The 22,903-nt window shown below is 34.4% G+C and overlaps 1 protein-coding gene across 2 annotated transcripts; it reads right to left on the reverse strand.

Annotated features, from left to right (window-relative positions):
- Positions 1 to 119: 119 nt before the first annotated feature.
- Positions 120 to 21,955, reverse strand: LOC128163660 (ubiquitin carboxyl-terminal hydrolase 40-like). 2 transcript variants are annotated; one of them, XM_052827286.1, is made up of 31 exons: positions 21,633 to 21,955; positions 19,585 to 19,649; positions 19,015 to 19,128; positions 18,062 to 18,187; positions 17,710 to 17,748; positions 16,637 to 16,783; positions 16,241 to 16,327; positions 15,452 to 15,508; positions 13,621 to 13,881; positions 12,999 to 13,067; positions 12,705 to 12,871; positions 11,978 to 12,135; positions 11,626 to 11,698; positions 10,982 to 11,150; positions 10,524 to 10,611; positions 9,962 to 10,035; positions 9,522 to 9,720; positions 9,236 to 9,341; positions 8,267 to 8,339; positions 7,919 to 7,969; positions 7,056 to 7,164; positions 6,498 to 6,586; positions 6,039 to 6,165; positions 4,920 to 5,059; positions 4,262 to 4,361; positions 3,738 to 3,969; positions 2,426 to 2,491; positions 2,073 to 2,289; positions 1,683 to 1,781; positions 1,200 to 1,300; positions 120 to 412 (listed from the first exon to the last, which is right to left on the reverse strand). In XM_052827286.1, the coding sequence occupies exons 1-31, from the start codon at positions 21,829 to 21,831 to the stop codon at positions 307 to 309; spliced, it is 3,708 nt and encodes a 1,235-aa protein (XP_052683246.1). In that variant the 5' UTR covers positions 21,832 to 21,955; the 3' UTR covers positions 120 to 306. The 2 variants fall into 2 exon arrangements, with proteins under 2 accessions (XP_052683246.1, XP_052683245.1); XM_052827285.1 differs by having other exon boundaries at positions 11,626 to 11,701.
- Between the last annotated feature and the right edge of the window lie 948 nt (positions 21,956 to 22,903).

A 22,903-nucleotide genomic window follows, 5' to 3' on the forward strand; every position in this document is an offset into this window, starting at 1 on the left:
TCAACATTATTATTTCTAAAAGTTAAATGCTGATCCTACATTATTGTTTGTAAATACTATATTCATTTTTTCTTAATTCTGTATACGGAAGCCCTAAAAGACAAATAAAAACATTTAATAACATTGAAAATTTATTGCTCATAACATTTTCATATATTAACATAAAATATACAAAATTAATGCAGGACTGGTTTAATACTCCAGAGTATGTGACTGCACCTCTGAAATGAAAGCCCACGGAGTCTAAAGCACTTTTTAAATAAAAAGTTTTATATAATTAAATTGATCACTAATAACAATGATTTCTCAAGTAAAATCATCCACTTTGATAGTGAGGCTCGCCTCCGGTCGCCTCTTCTTCTTGTCGCTGAAATCAAAGTCTCCCGTTTTCCTGGTCTTCTTGTCATCCCTTCTATAAATGACGATAATAAGAGAAAGAATTAGAGCGAAGTCTTATAGTTTTTGGGAGTTGATTTTAATCAACTCTCCTATGCAGTTACTCTGGCAAACCGAAACTGAAACAGTGTTTGGACCTAAGCACAAATCATCACCGCTGACAAGAGTCAGTTCTTGAAAATAATCGATACATTCGATGTAATGTACGCTGAAGCATTTTTTTTTAAAAAGGAAACTTATTTATAAATAACTAAAAAATAGTCAGATTTTAAATGGTACCAACAATTTAGAAGTTTTTTTGCTGTCGTATGTATTCCTAAGCCAGAGTTCAATATAGTTTCGTTCAACCATCGGCTGTCTCCGTACATCTCCGACAAGCAGAGAGTCAGTCTATATTTAGAGGTCGCATCATCAAGCTATCACATGACCTGGTATCTCTTACTTGTCGAAGATTAACAGAGACAGCCGAGTATCTGGTTGAACGAGACGAGTTCATTATTGGTTGGATCCATACACTTTTTGAAATATTTCGAATACCGATACATAGTTTGATGAAATCAATTCTATTTTAAATATTACACAACATGATTCAAAAGAGGTTTTCTCGAAATTCTTGTCGGAAAAGTCCGAGAATCCATATTATAAAAATGTGCGTAATTCAAATAGAGATTATAAACTACTTGCCAAGCAAAATAACATATCGTTGATTTTAAGATAAATAATAATCAATAAAAATCAACTCCTGTCAGTACTTCAGTACTTTGATTAAATCTACATTTAGCATGATATTATTCACCACTTACTCTTTCTTTTTCTCCTCCACTATCCTCCTCAGCTCTTCGAGTCCTTGCTCGTCCTCCTCTGTGTTAAAGTCCTCATGGCTGAGAGGGTCATACTGCAAATTCTGGGTAAAAAAGAAAAATTCATTTTATTTATGATAAAAATAAAATTTCATTTTTTCAATTTTATCATAAGATTTAATAGGTTCATTACAATGTGTTGAAAGTTCTTACTTTACACAAGGATTGCTAATGACCTGAAGGTGTGTCATGATTTTGACTCAAGTTCATTTGAGCAAGTTCAAGGTCATTGGAAAACAAAAGTTCATTATTTGTGTCCAGTCTAAATCTTTCTAATGGAGAAACATTGGACATTCCTACTTCACATTAAGCTTGCTATGACCAGAAGGTATGTCATGATTTTGACCTAAGGCCATTGGGCAAGTTCAAGGTCACAGTTAAAAATATACTTCTCCTGTAACTTCAGTGACATAAAAATATGTGCACCTTTACTCCTAATACATCCCCATCCTGGATATGATAAGGAGATTGTCTCAAGTTGGATTTCTGGGGAGTCTTCTTCTTTCCTCCTTTTCCAGAAGATTTCTACATAGCAACAATTTGCAAAAAAAAAACGATGTTACAGTGCATGTACCAATTCTGTAGCCTGTATAAGTTTACATTCCTTTTATCGTTTTCTGATCATGCCCTCTTTATGGTAAATATACATGTATATACCAAAAATACTGATAATTCTTAACTTTCTAAGACAGATGCATTTGAAAAGCAAAATAGTAGTAAAATCAATAGTTGATTTACAATAAGTGTTACCGGTATATTCTACAGTGACAGACAAGATATTTTATAAACAAGTTTTGATTTGAAGAAGTGTTTTACCCTCTGGTGCTCTTTTATAACCAGCCATTCATATTTCTTGGGAAAATGCTTCGCCACCAAAATATGCTCCACTGGAATAAGCAGCAAATCTGCGACTACTTGCTTCAGGCTGTTTGCTGTAGCTCCCTGGGATACGTTCCAAACCAGTTCCTGTCCTGGCGCGTACGTCTTGGTCTCTGGAATCCTCTGACGAACTTCTAGAACAATGTGATTGGCTCTGTAATGATAATGCTTGACCGTTCATTTAAGCTGAATACGACTTGTGCACATTTCATATCTCCAACAATACCAATACCAGAATGCTATCTCTTTTACATGTATTAGCACCTATTCACTTTCATTAAATTTCTTACGTTAGATTTTCCTCCTGAGGTAGGATTTGGACGGCTAGTTTTCTACAGGACTGCAAACGAAGTTTCCTAAAATTTAAAAATAGAACTACAATGTTCTTGTACATGTACAAGTATTAAGGACAAATAATTTATGTATCTACCCGTAACTATCAAATGAATTAACAATTTAAATAAATAAATGCTAATGTTGGGTATTTTTAACCACTATCTGATTTTAATAACAATGCTAATATTAGTGAACATAGGAGAGATGGTAGTACTATTTACCATAAAGTCTGTAAAGCAAGAACAATAATTTAAAACCTCTAATCCCTGTCAAGATTCAACTCTGCATTGCCAAATTAACCCCTAACAAATCTAAATTACATGTATACCTCATTAACCCTGCACATGCTCTCTAAAATCATAGTAACTGTAAGACTTGTGAGTAAAAGTACCACCCTAAATAATTGTGGCAACATAGACTTGAAGCGTTAAACTAGGTCATGTCTTTGTTGTCCATTTGACCTAATGCAGCCATGGCATGAAAAAAGAAACTAATTGTGATTTTCTGGAGCCTGAAATAAAAGTAGTGTTGTCTTTGAAGACACAAAAACCTCAGATGGCCCGCTGCACATTTGTCTATCAGGGACCGCCAGAAGCGGACGTCAGACAATCTGCACCACATGTGCAGTAAATAGCAAGCAATTCATCACAGGTTCTATATGTAGCCCTTAAATGTTCATATGCAATCCCTGACCCCAGTCTAGACTATATAGCTGTGAATCTCTAAGGCACAAATGATTGGGATACCATCTTCAGATCACAGGAAATGTTTAGAGCAGATCGCCTTCTAAACGTGTTCAAAAGAAAAATTAACTGTAGTTTATAATTCCACATCAATGCTTAAAATACTTCCCCCTTTTAAGATCACACGAAATTAAACTCTTTCTAAGTATTTTAGAAGCCCCCTCAAAATCACAAGCAATATCTACAATTTTAAACATATTACATTTGGCTATGTATTCTATTTAGGGATTTTGGTGTAATGCAGCTTCTGTTAAATCATGCACATTGCCAAATGTCAAACTTGTACATGTATACAAATAAATAGGTACATTCAGATATGCTTTATAAAATCAAATCCATGCTAACCTGTTGCAAAATTATTTTCTGCCAAATATCGTACAGTTTAAAAAAATACATGTATGTTATCACTATTCCATAATGTTTAAGATGGCCCCAAAGACCACAGGCAATTTTTAAAGCCTTTGAGAGGCTCCATTAACATCGCACGTAATACATGTATCTACTGTTCAATACAACTGTATACCTCAATGTTTGGGATCCTCCCTTTAGTACAGTTGCCAACTCTCCATCTTCTATCACCCTGATCCTCAAAAAATCTGTCATAGGTACTCCAAGGTCATTGATAGCTGGCAAGGTCATGACCTGCAGTTTGAGGTCATCCAAGGTCGCATCCAGTGAGACCTCTACTTCACCCACAAGAAGTGCCTCCTTCTTATTTCCAGCAGTTGTCTCCCCTGATGAAGTGTTCCATAGATCTGTTAACAAAAATGAAACCAGCAAACGCAATCATTTCTAGACAGATTTTTTTAACTAATGAATGTCTTTTTTAAGGTTAAAATTAAAATGCATTTTCAGATAAAGAATTACAGTGTACATCATTACCATATCAAAATTCCTAAATAAAAAAAATTCTCTTCACTGGCAAATTCCAAATTTAATTCATTATACATTGTACCCTTAGGGTTATAATTAAGGTGGCCCACAATGTTGAGAAAACTCTCTGTAGGATATTGAGAAATACTATATCCCCAGTAGAATGATGCCTACTTTGAATGCCAGTTGACAGCCAGGAGAGGAATCCAGACTTCCCACTCTGCTGTGCTGTGTCCAACATAGGGTACAACCAGATCTCTGGAGAAATGAACCCCTGATCAAATAAAACAAAATCATTTTCAGACCAAAAAAAAAAAGGAAAAAAGAATAGATCTTCAGTTTCTCAGGCCAAATATTTTTAAATACATCTAGCAGCAATTCTATTTTCATTGCAGGATTTGAAATGTTATCTACTAAGAATCTAAATTCTGGCTACAGATAAATTCTTCAGATGTTGGGTTTTGAAATTACTTAATGTTAGGCTTTTTTGTTTAAAAAGAAAAGGATTTTATTATGAGATTTTAATCTATAAGTAAGAGGGTAAGAGATCTATAAATAAGAGGGTAAGAGATGGACCTAAATAATTTAATATTCAACTACTTTTTAATCATTAAAATTGGGGGGAGCTCATTTTTATGGATTGTCAATTTTTTCATGGAGTTCATGGAGACTATTTTTGGAAATTACCTTTATGATCAGAGAATAATTACTGTGTTTTATAATTTTTTGAGGGTGTAAATTAATGTGAAGAGGTAATCAATGAAATCCACAAAAACTGAGCCTCCATATTTCTGAGTTTTACACAGTATGAACAGTAACCGAAACTCTTTACCTTTGGGGGTATTCTCCCTTGCTCCAGGATCAACAAATCTCCGTCCCTGACCTGGCTGTGCTCCAAGGTCGAATCAAGGTCAGTCAGAATGTCAGCCGCTTCACCGCACCAGTTTGTTCTGCGAAGGTGCCAGCTCTGGTCTGAAACAAGGAAGAAATTTTAAAACTTAGGTGGTATTGGACACCTCAATATTATGACATATACTTCCTATCGAAATAAACAACCAGAGAAAAACCTGTCAATGTGACATCAAACCCGGTTATCTTTTGTGTCAACAGTATACATAATCCATTTGTCAACCATGAAATTCAATGGATAAACACTACCAATCCAGAGAAATGCCTTATGGGGTACTCTTTATGCAATATTTTGCTAAAAAAATAACTGAGTTCAACAGGTGGTATTTTTTTTTTTTTTTTTTTTACAAATTATCAAAATCCAAGTAATATGCATATCTCTGATGTATGTACAATAGATCTGCAAAGTGACAACTTCTTGTCCTGAAAACTGTTGGAGGAGTTATCCATATAATAATGGTACCCTTTTGGCAGCCGCCCGCCTGCCCATTATTTCACCCTTTCAAAAACTTGATTTTTCCTTGGGAAAACATGGTTAACTTTATAAAATCAAGTATAACTATAACTTTATTTTGTCTTTCACAAAATTGTCATATATGTTTCGCAATGGGTTAGAGGCTTAGTTAAGAATATGTAAGTCAAGAGATTGAATCCTGCCCGGTTCCTGATCTCAAGGACTAGTGCATTACCTGGAATTTGGAGTCTTTTACACACATGTGAGACAATATCCAGTGTCTGATATCATACCAAGAAGTCTGTTCAACACAGGTGAGACAATATCCCATTGTCTGCCATCTTACCAAGAATTTGGAGTCTGTTCAACACAGGTGAGATAATTTCCCAGTGTCTAAGGTCTTACCTGGAACTAGGAGTCTGTTTAACACACAGGTGAGATAATATCCTAGTGTCTGAGGTCTTACCTGGAGTTTAGAGTCTGTTTGACACACAGGTGAGATAATATCACAGTGTCTAAGGTCTTACCTGGAATTTGGAGTCTGTTTGACACACAGGTGGGACAATATCCCAGTGTCTGATGTCATACCTTGAATTTGGAGTCTGTTCAACACACAGGTGAGACAGTCGCCCACGCTCTGGTTCCGGTCAACTAACATCTCCACCGTGTCCGAGATATCCAGGTCCACACTGTTGGTCGTGATGTTGACGGTGATCTAATAATGTAACAATGTACAGGTAAAATTCTATGCAAGATGAAGATGAGTTTAATATTAGAACCAATTTAACAGGAACTTGGATTTAAGGTAGCTGTGATGCTGATGGTGATCTAACAAATGAATGTAACAATATACAGGTAATTCAGTCTTTTCTTACTTTCTATTTGATTAAATACTCATAACTTTATGAATAATGCTTAATATATTTTATACTTGTTTATTTTTTTTTCTATGCATTACTATCAATGTACTTAGCAATATCAATTCAAGTTGAAAGGAAAAATTTTCCTTATCAGGCCTATGCACAACAATATGTCTTCAAGCATTACCTGGTTGGAGGTGGGGGCTTGGCCCGGCTCTAGGACCAGCTTGGAGTCCTTGCCAATTCCTGCCTCTGAGAGAGTTATCTCATCACACACTGAAAATGTAGGAGAACCAGACTTAGGACAAAGATAAATAATGACTAATTTCTCAGGTACTGCTGCCACATTCGAGAATTTTATTGCTTTTCAAAAAGGAAAATAACTCAAATTTTCAATTCCTAGTACCGTACATTTAAAAAGCAACTATATTATGTTATTTCCCTTTTTACACTATGCAATTAAAAAATTATCGCCTGCAGCATTATAAATGTTGGGCCTAAAAAACTAAGGATAATTTTTTTGAGCTGTACATCCTATATACATTTAACCATCATGTATACATTATTAGTTGAACACCAGTCTTTCTGGAAACTTTAACAGAAAGATCTACATCTCTTGATGACTGCATGGACATCTTTAAAGTAGTTACCTTGTTAAAATTCTAAGTTAAACAGTTATAATATAATAGATACATTTACATATACATGTACTTAAAGGAAAATTCAATATACAAAAGAAGTTTACATGGAGATCGGAGTCCAAGAGTGTCGTGTTCCAAACGTAGACGCCCACCGTCCAAGATCTCGGAAATTCCGAAACGAGACAGCGCTAAGGTCTTTAGAAGGGCAACATGCTATAAATAGAGCAAAGTCCTATAGGGTACTAAAAGACAATTTGATTTGTATATCTGAGATTTATTAATAATAATCTATATGTAAATGTGTATATGTTTACACACAAAGATATTGAGAAGAGCGTGTAGAGTGATTAATAGAAAATAAAACAGGTGATGATCGCTAGAGAGTATTATATTTGTGTCATTAATAAATAACTTGTGACTTTCTAATCTTACTGCATCATTTTGTAAATTTTCAAATCTTTGAAAAATATAATTATACAGTACTGTATTTTGAAATCTGAAAACATCAATTAAGGAATAAGGAATCATTCTTTGAGTATTATGAGGTGATAGTTTTGATCTGGGCATGGTCAAATCCAATAAAGCCCAAAGGGCTTCATGATAGATTTGATCATGCTCTGACTGAAATTATCACCTCACACATGTAATATTCAGAGAATGATTCCTTGTTACTTAATACATTTATGTTTTTCAGCAATTGTACACAAATATACTTTCAGCACTTGTATGATCAAAAATATTAGAATATTGACATATTTCTGTGATTTTCATTTCTTTTAACTATTCAAACTCCACTTGCACCCCAACAATACATCTAATGAATTTGTTGGACTGTACAATACAAAATTGATTCGTAGCATTATCACAGACAAAGACACTGAAAAATATAAATATTTATAATATAATAAACATGAATGTATACTGTATATACATGTTACATAAACAGAACTATTGATTTAAGACTTACATCTGTCGACAAAGCCTGGAGCTGTACGATCTGTCTTGGGCCATCACCTTCCTATAAAAATATGCAATATCCTACATAAAAACTACTGTGAACGTAATATGTTTGGCATGTACACATGAATAAATTGATTCTTCAACAAGTTAGTGTGGATTTGAATTAGTGTATTTCTGGATGCACCAGTCCTATGCTTAAGCATAAATGCATCATGCCATGTCATTTATCGTTGTACTTGATTTAGAGGAAGGTGCTTTCCACCAAAAATGCTAAATAAAATACACAGCCAAATGTAATATGCTTACAGTATTTGGACAGTGCTCGACATGCGCTAAATATTCATTTTCTACTCACCTGGCATCTGTTTTCAATAGTCACTGTAAACTTGACTTTTAGGTTTTGGCTCGAATCTACTTGACGGACATTTCTGCAGAATTATAAATTAACCTTATCACATATATAAAGACAATTACAAATTAAAATCCTTAAATTAGATAGTGTAAGTCTTGCATTGTTAAGGATGATAATTACAACTGAAAACATTGAACTTTGATGAAAGCAAGAATTTATTTTGAAATTAGCATTTCTTGACCCCAAGGATGTAAGCATGGTTTAAACAATTAAAAATGTCACTGCAAAAACTGGTACTTAGAATGTATCCATAATTCTTACTTTAAAACTATGCATCATTTAAATTAACTTTAAAAGTTATATCCAATGTCTGTGAAGATATTAATAAAACTTTATACATTATGTAGCCATATTGGCCCCTACCAAGGGCCTAAATTCCTGAACCAGGGGCCATGAATTTCATTATTGTGTTAAAGGGCTTCATCTTCATAACCCTGCATAGATTTATCTCCCCTTGCTTGGTTTAAATACATTTTCACCATATAACCATCTTGGCCTCACCTTAGGACCTGATCCCAAGACCCAGGGGCCTTGAATTTCAAAATTTAAATAGAGGGCTTCTTAAACATTATAATCATGCATTTTGTTTTTTCCTACATGCTGGAGTAGAAAAGAAGTTTTTCTAATATGTGGCCATTTTTTTTTAATATTTGGCCTCGCCAATAAGACCTCAGGGTTGGCAAGGTCATAAATTTCACAATTTATATTTCTCTTATCCTAGAGATGCTTCTCATCAAAAAATGATTACAACTTCCTTTCAAGAAGAAGTTCAAAAATGTATTTGTTACAGACAAAGGATGTTGCATGACGACGGACAAAGACCAATTGCACTGAGTGACTCAGGTGACCTAAAAATTTGAGCCTACACAGGTTTCAATGATCCCATTTATTGATTTATTTATGTAAATTTACTGTTCTGATGATTTGGCAATAAAGATTTCCGATCCATTATTGAGCTTGAGTTCCAAGATGGGTGTTTTCATTTCTTCATCGGTGAAGGCCAGTAGCTTTTGATCACCTGAAATTGTTAACAGAGGCTTCTAAAATTTTTGACATTTCTAATATCATAAACATTTCATTCAGATACTGAGGATGGAAAGTCACAATAATAAAAAGGAAACTATATGGCATAATGCATAGATACTCCAATGCTTTTAACAAGAGAGAGAGAGAGAGAGAGAGATCATTATCTCTGTACCTTTCCCTACCAGCCTTTGAACTACATGTACAACACAACTCCTCTCTAAGTTAAACTCCTCACAGGCCATGTTGGTAACCTCATCCAACAGCATTCTCTTGGAAAACCCCCTGATGAGGGAATCCCCTCCATCTGGAGGAGCTATATTTAGCAGGATGGGTTCAGTTTCTTCTCCTACCTCTACGCTCATATTGTCCACCTGGAGGAAAAAGGTGTAAAATTTAACTTTCAGCTCTTCCTTTTTGAACCGTTTTTATCAGACGAGTGGACATGGTCAACTGTTCAATCTATAAACTGCTACTGGTAAGAACACAAATTTACATATTTTATAAAACTTTTAATCTCAGAGTCTAAAACTCTCAATCTACTTGAAGTTTTATCAGGTCCCTGGAAGTTCAAGTGGAAGTTTTCGGGTTTCACCTGTATGTGATGTAACTTACCGTCTGTCCATCCCAAACAAACAGGGAGGAGTCGTCCCCCACCCCCAGACTCTGGAGGGTCACTTCCTCAGACCCTGTCAATAGAAGACAATGTACTGTATATATATCATACTCAGCATTTTTCAATTTTATGAGTACCCCACACCCAAGAATAAATATTTAGGAATTAAATGAAAAGCTGTCTCTCTTTTTTTATTTTACAGATATGAGGGAATCTAGGAACCACATTCCTAAAAGAATACAAAAAATTTTGACAATTCACAAAAATTGGCACTCAAGAACTTAATTGACTCTACAGTATGTAATATGTAACACCCAAGAATTTAACTGACTCCACAGTATGTAATATGTTACAAGTATCTTGAGGTGCTATAAATAGATGCAGCAATTGTGCTTCTACCTGTTCGCAATTACATATTTTAATAAGTGATAGAAGATAATACAGAGTAATATAAACTATAAATCAATACATATTAAATTAAACTTTGATTTAAGAGAAAATAATACATTAGAGGAATTAAATTAATCAAAAATGTACATGTACTTTTGGAACACCCTGTACCTGTGAGTTGCGTGTACAGGTGATATCCAGAAGGTAGCTCCCTCATTGTGTGAATCACAAAATTTTCAGGCACTAGCTCCCCGCCAAGCTAAAAAGCATGTACACATTTTATGATCACTTTCGACATACAAGTACATGTATATGTACATATTGTAGAAGTATATCGACAAACAAGTATATGTATATCTACACATTGTTTAAGTATATCGACATACAAGTACATGTATACGTACACATTGTATAAGTATCATCATATACTGTAAACAAAATTTTATTTGTAAAATACAGAGTCAGATAAAAACAGCTTTACTAACGTATAGTTTAAATAAAATACAGTGTAAATACAAGTGCATTTTTCAATATTTATTAGTATGCATCTTAATTAATTTGTACTGAAATACCTACATACAACATTTTTAGCCTGAATTTCACTTGACTGGAATCAATTTCCAGGTTACCTCCATTACAGCTATCCGTAAGTCCGTCACATTTTGCCGCCGGTCTAGAGTCAAGGGCAGACAACTGGTCTGGTAGTCGCGAGGCTGAAGAGCTCCACCACTGACCGTGTACCAGTCGGAGAAATGAACGTGAAGGTTCAACTTGTTCAGCTCGACCTCATACTCATCCCTGTGGGGAAAATATTTTTTTTCATTTTAAATTTTTCTTCAAATTCATTACTTTTATAAATTAAAGAAAATAATTTTAGCTATATTCTCCAAGTCCTACTTGCAGAAAAATACATAAAATACATGTATCTCCAGCATCCAAAATTCTAAATTACAAAAATTCATAACAGTACTTTTATAAATTACGAGAAAATACACATGCTCTTCATTTCTTTTTCTCCAACTCTTTATTTGCAGAAAAATGCATAAAATATCTCCAGATCAAATTACAAAATAAATGTATCCAATGACATGATTTTCTCTATTTCCTTGATGCATTTCACTCCCCTAACAGCATCGGAGTAATATTTTCTGACAGGTGCATGAATTGTACATAAATTTTTGTATCAAACATGTGTATGTATTTTAGAAATTTTTTGTGAAAAACAAACTGATAAGGATATTTATTGACAAACTGTAGATATAAACATACATACCTTTGTTTCTGTAACTCTCTATTCTCCTCAGTGACTTCCATAATCAACGATGCAGGGACGGAACCATCAAATCCTGCTGAAAAATAAAATAAATTAAATATCAAATTCTACGTTCTTTGACTTTTAGCCTCTTAACTTAGGGTTGTCCATTGTAATGTAAATGTCAATCTGATAATTAATGAAATTTTTACACCCAAATAGAAAATAGCATAACATTATATGTATTAATAAATTCTATTCTAAACAAGTGATAGATTTCTGTTTCAAGATTCAATTTTATGTAATAGTGATTTATTTTGGTATGAGTTATCCTTCTTATCAGTGTGTCAACCTACCTTGAATCAACTCTTACCATTTCTTGATTGGTCAACAACTCGCCGGTAAAACAGCATGTATGCGCTGGATTTACCGGAGAACGTGCTCTCAAGTTCCTGCTGTCGGACGGGATATACGTGGCTGTCATTAAAGTGGAACCAGCAGTAGCCTGAGGGTGGAGGCGGAGAGGGGGGTCTGGACAACATAAAGTGACCTTCCTTATATTCATCAAGTTGACAACATGTTATATAGTCATGGGGAATGAAAATAACTTCGCTGTAAGGATAAATTCATTATAAGCATGTTCGCTATAACCTTGTTTTACTGTAAACTACAACAATAATAGAGTAATGTACATTTAATTTAACTACAGTCTTGACAAAAAGAGAAGGACCTTCTTTTAATTAGGGGAAGAGGTGGAGAGAAGGGACTAGACAAAATAAGAATGACTTTTATTAACTTGGGATGGGAGCAGAGAGGACAAAAATAGAGTGGCCTAAATAAACTTAGAATGGGGGCCTGGACAATAATAAGTGACCTACGTAAAGTTGGGGTGGGGGGGGGGGGGGGTGGGAGGGGCCCTGGACAAAAATATGTGACCTTCTTAAATTAGGGATGGGGGCAGAGAGGGGGGCCTGGACAAAAATAAAGTGACCTAGTACATAAACTAGGAGTGGGGGGCAGAGATGGGGGACTGGACAAAAATAGAGTGACCCCATTCGCTATAGACCCCTAAAGGTAATATAGAAGACTGTATTGTATACCTAGAGGTTTTGGCACTTTCTGACAGTGTTTGTGTATGGTCACTGACAGTGACCTTCTCCTTGTTTTGATTGGACGGTGCGGAGCTACCAGCCATGGCATAGTGCTTCAAGCTGACCGAGTTAGAGGATTGATCAAAGAAGAACTTGTCATCGTACTTCAGAATGAACTGTAATAAAGATTGATTTATACCATCAACAATGTAAAAATTTAGTACATTTTAGTACTATAGAGTCAAAAATTTCATTGCAATAGTTAGAAGAGTGTTTTTTTTAAAAGATATCCATTTAAAATACCTTTGTGATTGGACCATACTGCCGTTTAAACCTTTTATTCCATGAGACTCCTGTCTTTTTAGTAATCTCCTGTAAATGAAAATAAATACACGTAAATACAATGCCAAGTTGCTTTATGACATTTGTATGCATTATTTTAAATCCCAAAGAGAACTGTATTTGATTTAGTGGACAAGCAGTAGCATGAAAGGTGTTTCAGTATCACAATACTGTAAACGTATTACATGTACATTTGGCTGAATATTTTGTTTTGCAAATTTGGCGGAATGCAGCTTCCTCTAAATTAAGTACATTGCTGAATGCCATGCATTTATGTATAAGAATAGTCACTTTAAGGAATACGCTACGGTAATTCATGTCCATGCCAACTTGTTCAAAAACTTCTTTCCGTCAAATATTGTACGTGCCAAATAGAATACGTTTACAGTAACCACTTAATAAGCATGTTACCAGACTGGGTATACCAACTCTTACTTCAACTTAAAAACAAAATCTTCTATATTCCTATATGCAAGTCTCAAGTACTTAATTAACTGTACGTGCTAATAAGTAATAAAATGTATGATTAACTGTGGAGACATAGAAAATAAGAATCAGATGCAAGAAAAACCCAATTCCCTACCCCTCCAAGTCTGTCCATACACAAGCACTTTCCAGGGGCGTCGTTGAGTATTGTCTGTAGCAACTCGATGGGCGAGTCACACTCGATCACGTCAAGCTGCCCCGAGCCCTGGCCACCCAGGACCGAGATACTGCCTTCCTCGGGAGACGACCACTGGCCGAGATTGTCGGCGTCTCGTATGTACGCGGTGTAGTGACCGCCGTGAGCCCCACCTTGGTGAACCACCACCGAGAACAGCTCATAGAGGGCGCCACCATCTGACTGTAACAAAAACGAATTAAGGAGCTAGACTGTGCAGTCAACAAACTACCCATCAGATCTGCCTTAAACTTTTAAATATGATATTACTGGCCATGAATTATTGCTAAGTAAAGAAAAAATCCGCATATTTTGGCTTTAGAATTTGAACATTTTGAAGTCCTATCTCTTTTTTACAATGCATTTTGTTTAAAGGAGGTAAATAAAGTCTTAAAATGGCCACGACCAGCAAGCCCTTTAAATGTTAGTTAGTAATGTAAAACTAACCCGCCGGTAGTCCAACAGGATGTGTGTATTTTAGAATTTTGTCTTAACCAGTATCATTTTTTAGTTTCCTAACATTTCTTAATCATTCGTGTTTAAAGATGTTGCGCAATCCAGATCTTCCCTAGGCTAGTCTGTTTAACAGAAGAGCTCAAAATAAAAACAAACTATCCCCAAGTATTGTCATTTGTCTTCAACTATCTTTTTTTTTATTCATGTACATGTAGGTTTTGGGCAAGGTAATTATAATCATCATCAGTGAAGATTTCTGCACCCCAGAAAATAGTTGCTGTCTCAAAGGACTATCAAGGTCCTCACATCCAGTAAACACACCCCTGCGAATGTGTTCGGAATGTTTTCTTTATCGTTGCTAAGTATGTAATAAATCCAGAAGTGCTCGAATGAAAGTTCACGAGACTTCAGCGAGATTTGTTCAGTTCCAGTGAAATTTTGAGCGGAAGTATAAGTGTTTGGATTATTTTCTCAAAATACGTAAGTACTGGTCGATTTTCATATCATATCCTTCTTTGATTTATGTTAAAACATGAAAACCTTTAAAGATGTAAGTCTTATTTCACCATCTAGCGGTCATTTACATTAAACGATAATATTCAGAACAGAGTTATCGTTCGTGTTCAACCACGTGTAGAGTTGTTGAAAATATAAACATTGGGTTGCTTAATAAAATCATAGCCATGTTTGATGCTTGTGGTGTGCAATACCATGTTTTTAGAAAAATAATGGGTGTCTGTTTTGCATAAAAACTTAGTATATCGAGCCATTTTCAAGGAACATTCTGCATAAAATAGTATAGTCTGTTTCACTATTGATGCTATTACTAAGTCAGGCGCGGATCGAAAATTAATCCTCAGGGGGGATCTCTACAAGCATGTTAATTGTTGCAACAGCAGACAAAAACTATTTTTTGCATTGTCACATTTATTTCTAGAATACATTTTATCCACCAATTAATGAAGATAAAGTTTAAAATCAATAAACCTCTAGATTTTATATTTAACTACAATTCTATGATTCTGTGAAATACCCACTATAAACACGAGGCATGACTTTTACTGAGAAACTGAAAGGGTCAAATAAAATCATGTGGTCTAAAATTTAAATGACAATAACATTCGCAGGGGTGAAACAGATAAAACGAAATATCAAATAAACTTATCAGTGGCCTACAAACCTTTTTATCTGAAAAGGTAGAGCATGAGCTGACATATTATACAAGATCACATTATCGCCTAAACCTGCTGAAAGATTACACAAGTTCACGCAGTCGTGTGTGTGGTAAATATTTTACCTTTTCTTCGTACGGAGACATATCCAAACTCGTTGGGAATACAAATTTTCCTGTTTCCTAAGAAATAAAAAAAAAAAACAGAGTTCACAATGCATTAAGTTCTCACAAATTTATATAGGCTGGGTGGTCAACTACCTTAAATTTTAAGTTATGATTTTTAAATTGTAAACTGTTATCTGATACAGAAAAATGTAATTTTAAACATTTTCTTATACCATACAAAAACGGGGTGAAAAGTTTGTGAAAATAGGAAAAATGTGTAGCATTTGCCTCAGCAATTTTTTGCGATTTAGAAATTTTCTTATAGAAAATATTACAGAGTATAATTTATGCACATTCAAAAATTTGCGATTTTAAAAAAGATCAAGAAAAAAGCGAAAATTAGATCATCATGAAAATGACCAGATACACGGTATATTTATACAAACCTCTTCTATCCAAGGAGATGAAATTATCAAAATAGAGTCTAGAAATGACTCAAACCATCCTGCCCTGTCTTAAGTTAGCTAACAGCATCAATACTTTCAACTCCTTATTTTACCTGCAGAGTACTTAATTTCGCGATTTTGTTGTTTTGCAATAAATCATGAGAATATAAAATCGCAAGCACCGTTTTTTTCCTCAAAAAAGAAAAGTGAGATTTTAAAATCAGCGAGGCTTGCTTCTAGCGATTTTACGCAAAATATTAATTCCTTGCGTTAAAATAGAAATCTACAGTAATTAAATCAATATTAAAAACAGCGAACCATTATAGAATTTGACAGGAACAGACCTAATAATTGACAATACCTTGTAACGATCCATTTTGATTAAATCAAAGCTGAACCTCAGTAGGGAGATGGTGAGGATTTGAGGCAGGGAGCGAAGTCTAGCACCCTGTCCATGAAATGCAAAACATTCGAACATATTACTGGACGTAGTTGAACATATCAATCAAAGCAGATCATATCATGAGGAAATTGGGCCTCATTTAACATATACATGTATTCATTTTGTATCCCCAAACTGCAAATTTTTCGCTTATTTGACATATGCAGAGTTTATTTATCCTTATATCTTTCATAATCAAATAATTCACTGTTAATTTGAGTGACTTTTTTTCCGAGTGTGTTATTCCACCTTCATTAACTAGTAAATAAATTGAATTTAAATTGAAAAATAATTTTTCAGCACCAGTTTACATACCTTTTTGGCATCAACCAGTTTATGACAATTCTCGCACCGGTATTGGTTTTTACCACTCATGGTTTCAGTATCACAGTAATTATTGCGTAATCCAGACTCCAGAGAATTTGTCCCGCTTACCGCAACACTAAGATCCAGAAAGTCCTCCTGATTTAGCAAAGAAAATTAATGCTTAATTAAAAATGCAAAACTGAATGTGGTTTACAGGTATTTTTATTGCAAGATTTACAAAGGAAGATTCATTTTATTTTTGCTAATTTTAACTTGATAATGAAAAACGAGGTAACGTTTTACCACATTTCGACATGGCAATGAAAATAAAATACTTGACTGTCACATTATAAAGATTGAAAAATCACACAGAAATCAGATCCCTGTAGAACCGGTGTATTAGCAGCCCCTTGATATCTATTGTAAAGAATTTCTCCCTTCTATGAATTTGTCCCCTGCTGTTAGATGATTGAGATCTTATACATAAGTTACTTTACCTTGATTGAAAAAAATCCACATAAGGCCACATTAAATCAATATTTAGATTCTCATCCTGATTCGCAAAAAAAAATTGGGCGTGTGGGCAGATTTTATTTTTTTTAAAAAATATCTATTTCACTGTCCATGTTCATGAAATAATAACTGCAGCTTTATCTTTTAATCTTTAAAGTAATATGAGTACATCAATCAATTTGTAATCTTTTATTTCCATTTCATTTCAACTTTTAAACTGTTAATGCATGAAGACATTTGTATCCTTATGATAACAAACATGACTGGAATCAAACAATAATCCACATGTCAAGCAGCCATCAAAATGTTCGTTTTTGTATATCGAGCCGAATTTTTTTTCTTAAACTTTTATTCCAGATTTAAAAAAAAAAAAAATTCATCTGGGATGGCCACTTTCAGAGTGGTGGGTGGGAATAAGAATCTGAAAATTAATTCATATGGCCTAAATTTGCCTTCACACTGGCAATGATAGGTAGTAGAGTGAGGGTAAAATTAACATTAGGATTATAATTAACAATTCTGTACTAATTCACAATAACACATTAGAATGACTGTAAAATAGTATTTACCTCCCTTTCACTGATCTTTCCACAAACTGAACATTCAATCTGAAAAATAAAAGATGTTCACTGAAGTAAGACCTACTATTACAAATTTTACACAAAATTCTGACTATTCTCATATGTTACATGTAGTTTCGAAAATTAGGTTACTGCAATAGGGAACATTTTTAAGAGAATGAAGCACAACCTCATTTAACAGAATGTCAGTTTGTTTTGGTTTTAGTATTTTTTCTATTTTGGGTTGTTTTTTTTTTTGGAAGGGGTGGGTGGGGGCTGTTACTTTGTGAATTGTGAAGATGAAATATTAAATAAATTGAGTACATGACTTGTTACCTGGGTAATTAAGGCCCCTTATTACCTGGTTGACTATGGTTCCATGATATAGCTGGTTGATGAGGTGTCGCCCTGAGGTTCCAACCAGGGAATCCTCGATTGCACTGAAGAGAATCCGGTTCAACTCCTGAACATCATGCTGCTGCAACGCCTGAAATGTACTCATTATCATCAACTCACTAAAACTCACTATCATCAGCTCACTAAAACTTCCTATCATCAACTCACTAAAATTCATTATCATCAACTCACTTAAACTCACTATCATCAACTCACTAAAACTCATTATCATCAACTCACTAAACTCACTATCATCAACTTACTAAAACTCACTATCATTAACTCATCAAAACTCACTTTCACCAACTCGCTAAGACTCACTATCATCAACTTACTATCATCAACTTGCTAAAACTCACTTTCATCATCTCACTAAAACTCCCTATCATCAACTCATTAAAACTCACTATCATCAACTCACTAAAACTCACTATCATCAACTTATTAAAACTCACTATCAGAAACTCAGATATTTAGTCTGTAGGAAATTGATTTTTAAACAAGATAGCTCTGATTTGGCCTTTCCAGAATTTTAAAACTAATATGTATATGTGTATGCCAGATATTTTAGGAGTTTACATTCTGTAAATCAACTTTTGCGAGAAATTTTTGCAAGGACGCGAGAGCTTAGTCGTCGCAAACATTTTCAGCTAAGAATAAATTCTTGCCATACAGTTCTCATAACAAACTGGGGTTTGGACATAGCTTGGTAGGAAAAATTACTTGTTGCAAACCAGGTTATTTTCTGTAAATCACAGAATAAAGTCATAGCGAATAATAGTTGTTGATTTACAGTATTCATTTAAAAGAAATACAGCTGCTTCCCACTACATCAGTTCCATCAAAAATGCTATACTGCATACAAACTACAAAGCTAAATGTCATGAATTACTTGATTTCCCATATTGTCACACATACCTCATTGTTGATCCACCCAAAGCTATCCGTCAGTTCAGTGGTCAACACGCTCTGTCGGTCCGACATCAGAAGTCGGGCGAACAATTTCTGCAGCTGTAGCGGGATTACACGCACCTTCATAAAGCACATGTTCATATTTATAATTGGCATAACAAGTGGGTCCCTCCTGATTGGAAAAATCATCAACTTTTTATGTCAAATGGGGAAAATTAGTAATAAACACATTTCCTCTCCCAGTATACTTTGATATGCAACTGTGTGAAATATCAGTAAGAAAGCTCCCAAGACAGCTATTTCGATTCATTTATTGTCATCAAATAGATTAAAATCATTAAATCTTTTCCGAAATGATTCATCAAGAGTTTTAGTGAAGAAAAAAGGGTTTTAATTGGACAAAAATAAAGAGGGATCTACAAAAGTCAATGACTCTTAATTGTGAAGAAAATTAAATCATTTACACATTTATACTTAAACACCTTAACGTAGCTATAGATAGCGATCACGTGACAAAGCATGTGAATTCTAAAAAAAGAACTTCTTAATTATAAAATAAATTTACAACAAATTCACCTTAACACCAGGGTTTCTCTTGGTCAGACTCCCTAGTTCTAGTTCTCCAAGGCTAAACAAGGCATCTAAAGTGACGGGAAGAAAGAATTAGAATAATTGGGTTTTTTTTACATACCAGGTATACAGTAAAACTCGTTTAGTACGAACACGGATATTGCAAATTCACGGATAGAGCGTAGTCATCTTGGATCCCCAGCTATGTAAATTTAATGAATTTCTTATACGGTTATAACAAATTACGGATATAACTAATTAATTTCCTATGTCCCAGTGACTTCCTTATAACCAAGTTTTGCTGTATATTTCTAGCTTTATTTCTCCTGAAAAAGGCATGTGTAATCATGGGAAGAAAAAATTCTAAGATCTATTCAGAATTATTTTAGTGATAGATTTCTTCTCTTTTTTTCATGTAACATTAGCATGATTAGGGTACAAAAATCCTCTTATAAGATCAGCTATTACTCTGATACAGATACTTATTATTAATCACAATATCATAACTTCTAAGCTTAATCAATTAAATCAAACAGTAAAGTTTTCATTATCTGTTTACACATGGTAGTTTGTTTACGCTCAGAAACGTTATTAGCCTACAATGAATGTTTCTTGTATAATTTAGATAAATCTTTTACCCATTAAGTGAAATTGATGCAAGAACATCTTGCGACAGAATAAATCCCTTCACGGTAGCTGCTGTGTATTGCTCTTCTGTAGGGAAAATTCAAATTGTTTTGCAAAGTTTTCCTAATATAGTACAGATGTTCAGGTTAATTGGAAACAATCGCCAACAGTGGTTATAATTAATAGCCTGTTTCCAAATATAAATGACACAAACGAAACAAATGCTGTTGCGTCACATTTCACCAAATTATCGCATAGCCCCCTAACTCCGTCACTACCCTAACTCCGTCACTTTCGGGAAACTCCTCGCCGTTTGAAATCAAGTGCGATTATGACGTCATTTTTTGCATGTCAAATATCTTCAATCAAATGTCAACAATTTACAACGGTTAATTTTAAGAATGTGTTCAAACATAACAAAATTACACCTTGTTCATTTTATGCAACAATAATTGCGTGAAATCAGCTAACACTTTTTCACAGGTGCACTAAAATAACGATATCTCTGACATGCGGGCCCATTCGAGGATTTACGGTGGTCAGTCATTTTAAGAGAGGTCAAGATGAAACATTTCACATGTAATTTATTTTTTATTAAGGTTATTAATACAATTTTTTCAGTCCGCAATAGCGTTTATGCACTACACTTGATGATAACGTCAAATCGCTCATGCCATAATTTTTGCCTTATAAAGGGTTACAGATATATACGGTATGTCTGTATTTAGAATATGCTACATTTATTAAAAATGTAATAAATAAATAATATAATCATTAATATATTCATTATTGATATGATATATTTGAAATATGTAAGGACAGAAATCAAACGGCATCCATACATTCTGAAAAAGTCATTGTGATTGTTGTTACAAGGACCCATTTTTTAATTCTGGCGATCATTTCACTGTGATGAAATTAAATACAATTTAAATTGTATAAACCGATTTTACTTATTATAACTTGGCCTTGATATAAATTGTGTTTAAACTAAATTGTTAATGTGTCTTCATTCACTGGCGTATCATAGATCACGTGGGTGACGGAGTTAGGTTCATAAGTTATGATAGCACGTGTGATAAACGTCGTATTCAGAGGGCTTATTTGAATAATAATAAAAATATTTTTGTTAACAAATTTATAAATTATAATGTTTCAGATTATATTAAGTGATTGCAAATGATAAAAACCGCAAAAAATAATTTACAGGGAAACGCGGAATGTTTATTGCTTATGGTGACGGAGTTTGGGTACTCGGGGATAAATATGTCAATTTCACCTGCACAGGCGCAAAAGAGCAGTATATACAGCAGTTACCGACTCTTGAGCCTAAGAGAGGCCGGGTCTGACCTACCCACAAGAAGAGAAGATGAAAGTTGAAAGTAAGGGATTTCTCTGTTTTGTGTCATTACCAAAAAAATAAATACCTCTAAACTCAGTCGTGAAAAAGAGCGTCTGGAGTAAGGAGTTGAGATAACACGTGGCGCCTTGATTGCTGATTCCACATAATCCACATTTCGCACGTTTTGCAGGTGGCTGAGGCAATCCGGGCTTACAATTTGAAGTCTCATTAGACCGCTCGAAATTCTCTCCTTCTTCAGCGAAGAGTCCCTCTAGTCCCAACATTTCCACTCTTCTTTGGTTGAGTTCTTTTAGTCGTTGTCATTAATTATATCAACACGGTTATGCTACATCGTTTACAAACAAACTGAGATTTCACAAGTTATTGTCAATCATATGAGAGTTTGGCTTCAACCGGTTGTGAGTGAATTCGACCCTCTTCCAGTTCATACCACAAACATCTTGATACTTTCATTGTTCATTTTAGACAGGATATTATCATGATAAGATATTCCAAATTGAAGGATAGAAACTTGATAATGAAGGTTTATTGATTCTTCTTAAGAGGAGGTTCCATGACCATGATATGGCCTATTTTAAAATTATCTCATTTGAATCTATGTAAATAATGATAACGTTATGTATTGTAGATGTAAAGTTTAGGTATTTATGTATTTTGAAAAATACTGATAAAGACGCTGTTTTAAAATCACTTACTTTGCTTGATCACAAAGTGTATAAAATAGTATTCAATTTGGTTTGTAGGGACATATAAAATGAATTATGTAACTTAATATGGCTGTGCATATGTTAATTTAATTATATATATATTGTTTATGCCACTTCCAAGGTGGCATTTTTGCACCCGTCTATGGTGCATGTTTCAAAATATTCAAATAAGGCATATGACAGACCATTCTTAAAGAGTTTATACCCACATCTGTTATTGATGTACTGACGTATTTCGATTTATTCCCATTTCTCGATTCCCACCTGGCCAACATTTTGATTTCCACACCTCAGTCAGGAGGCTATTATAGTCTGTTTTCACATGAAAATGTATAATTTGTTATCAATTACCTGAGAATAGTTTGATGAAAACAAATAAACGATAGCATTTTATATGATTTTTTAAGAAAAGTTTTTGTTTGGGATGGCAGTGTAGGGGGCATATGGAGCTACTAATCCCCATCTCAATTTAGCTGTAGGGGTGCCACCGATCAAACTCAAGTCAGATATAAAGCCCTGCAATGAGCCGAAACCCCTGGGAGCCACTTGGTGGTACCCCTACAGTCCAAATTTGAAACCGGGAAATAGTAGCCCCATAGGTTCTCCACACTGCCCTGGTATTCGTTTG

Source organism: Crassostrea angulata, chromosome 9 (genome assembly GCF_025612915.1).
Source record: "Crassostrea angulata isolate pt1a10 chromosome 9, ASM2561291v2, whole genome shotgun sequence".
Taxonomy (NCBI): domain Eukaryota; kingdom Metazoa; phylum Mollusca; class Bivalvia; order Ostreida; family Ostreidae; genus Magallana; species Magallana angulata.

Excerpts from the sequence above, each read along its gene's own strand:
- LOC128163660 (XM_052827285.1), bottom strand. The coding sequence starts at position 21,831 with ATGTTGGGACTAGAGGGACTCTTCGCTGAAGAAGGAGAGAATTTCGAG. Across the intron at positions 19,650-21,632 it reads TTTCACGACTGAGTTTAGAG|ATGCCTTGTTTAGCCTTGGA; the intron begins GTATTTATTTTT and ends CCGTCACTTTAG. Across the intron at positions 15,509-16,240 it reads TCAAAATGGATCGTTACAAG|GAAACAGGAAAATTTGTATT; the intron begins GTATTGTCAATT and ends TTTATTTCTTAG.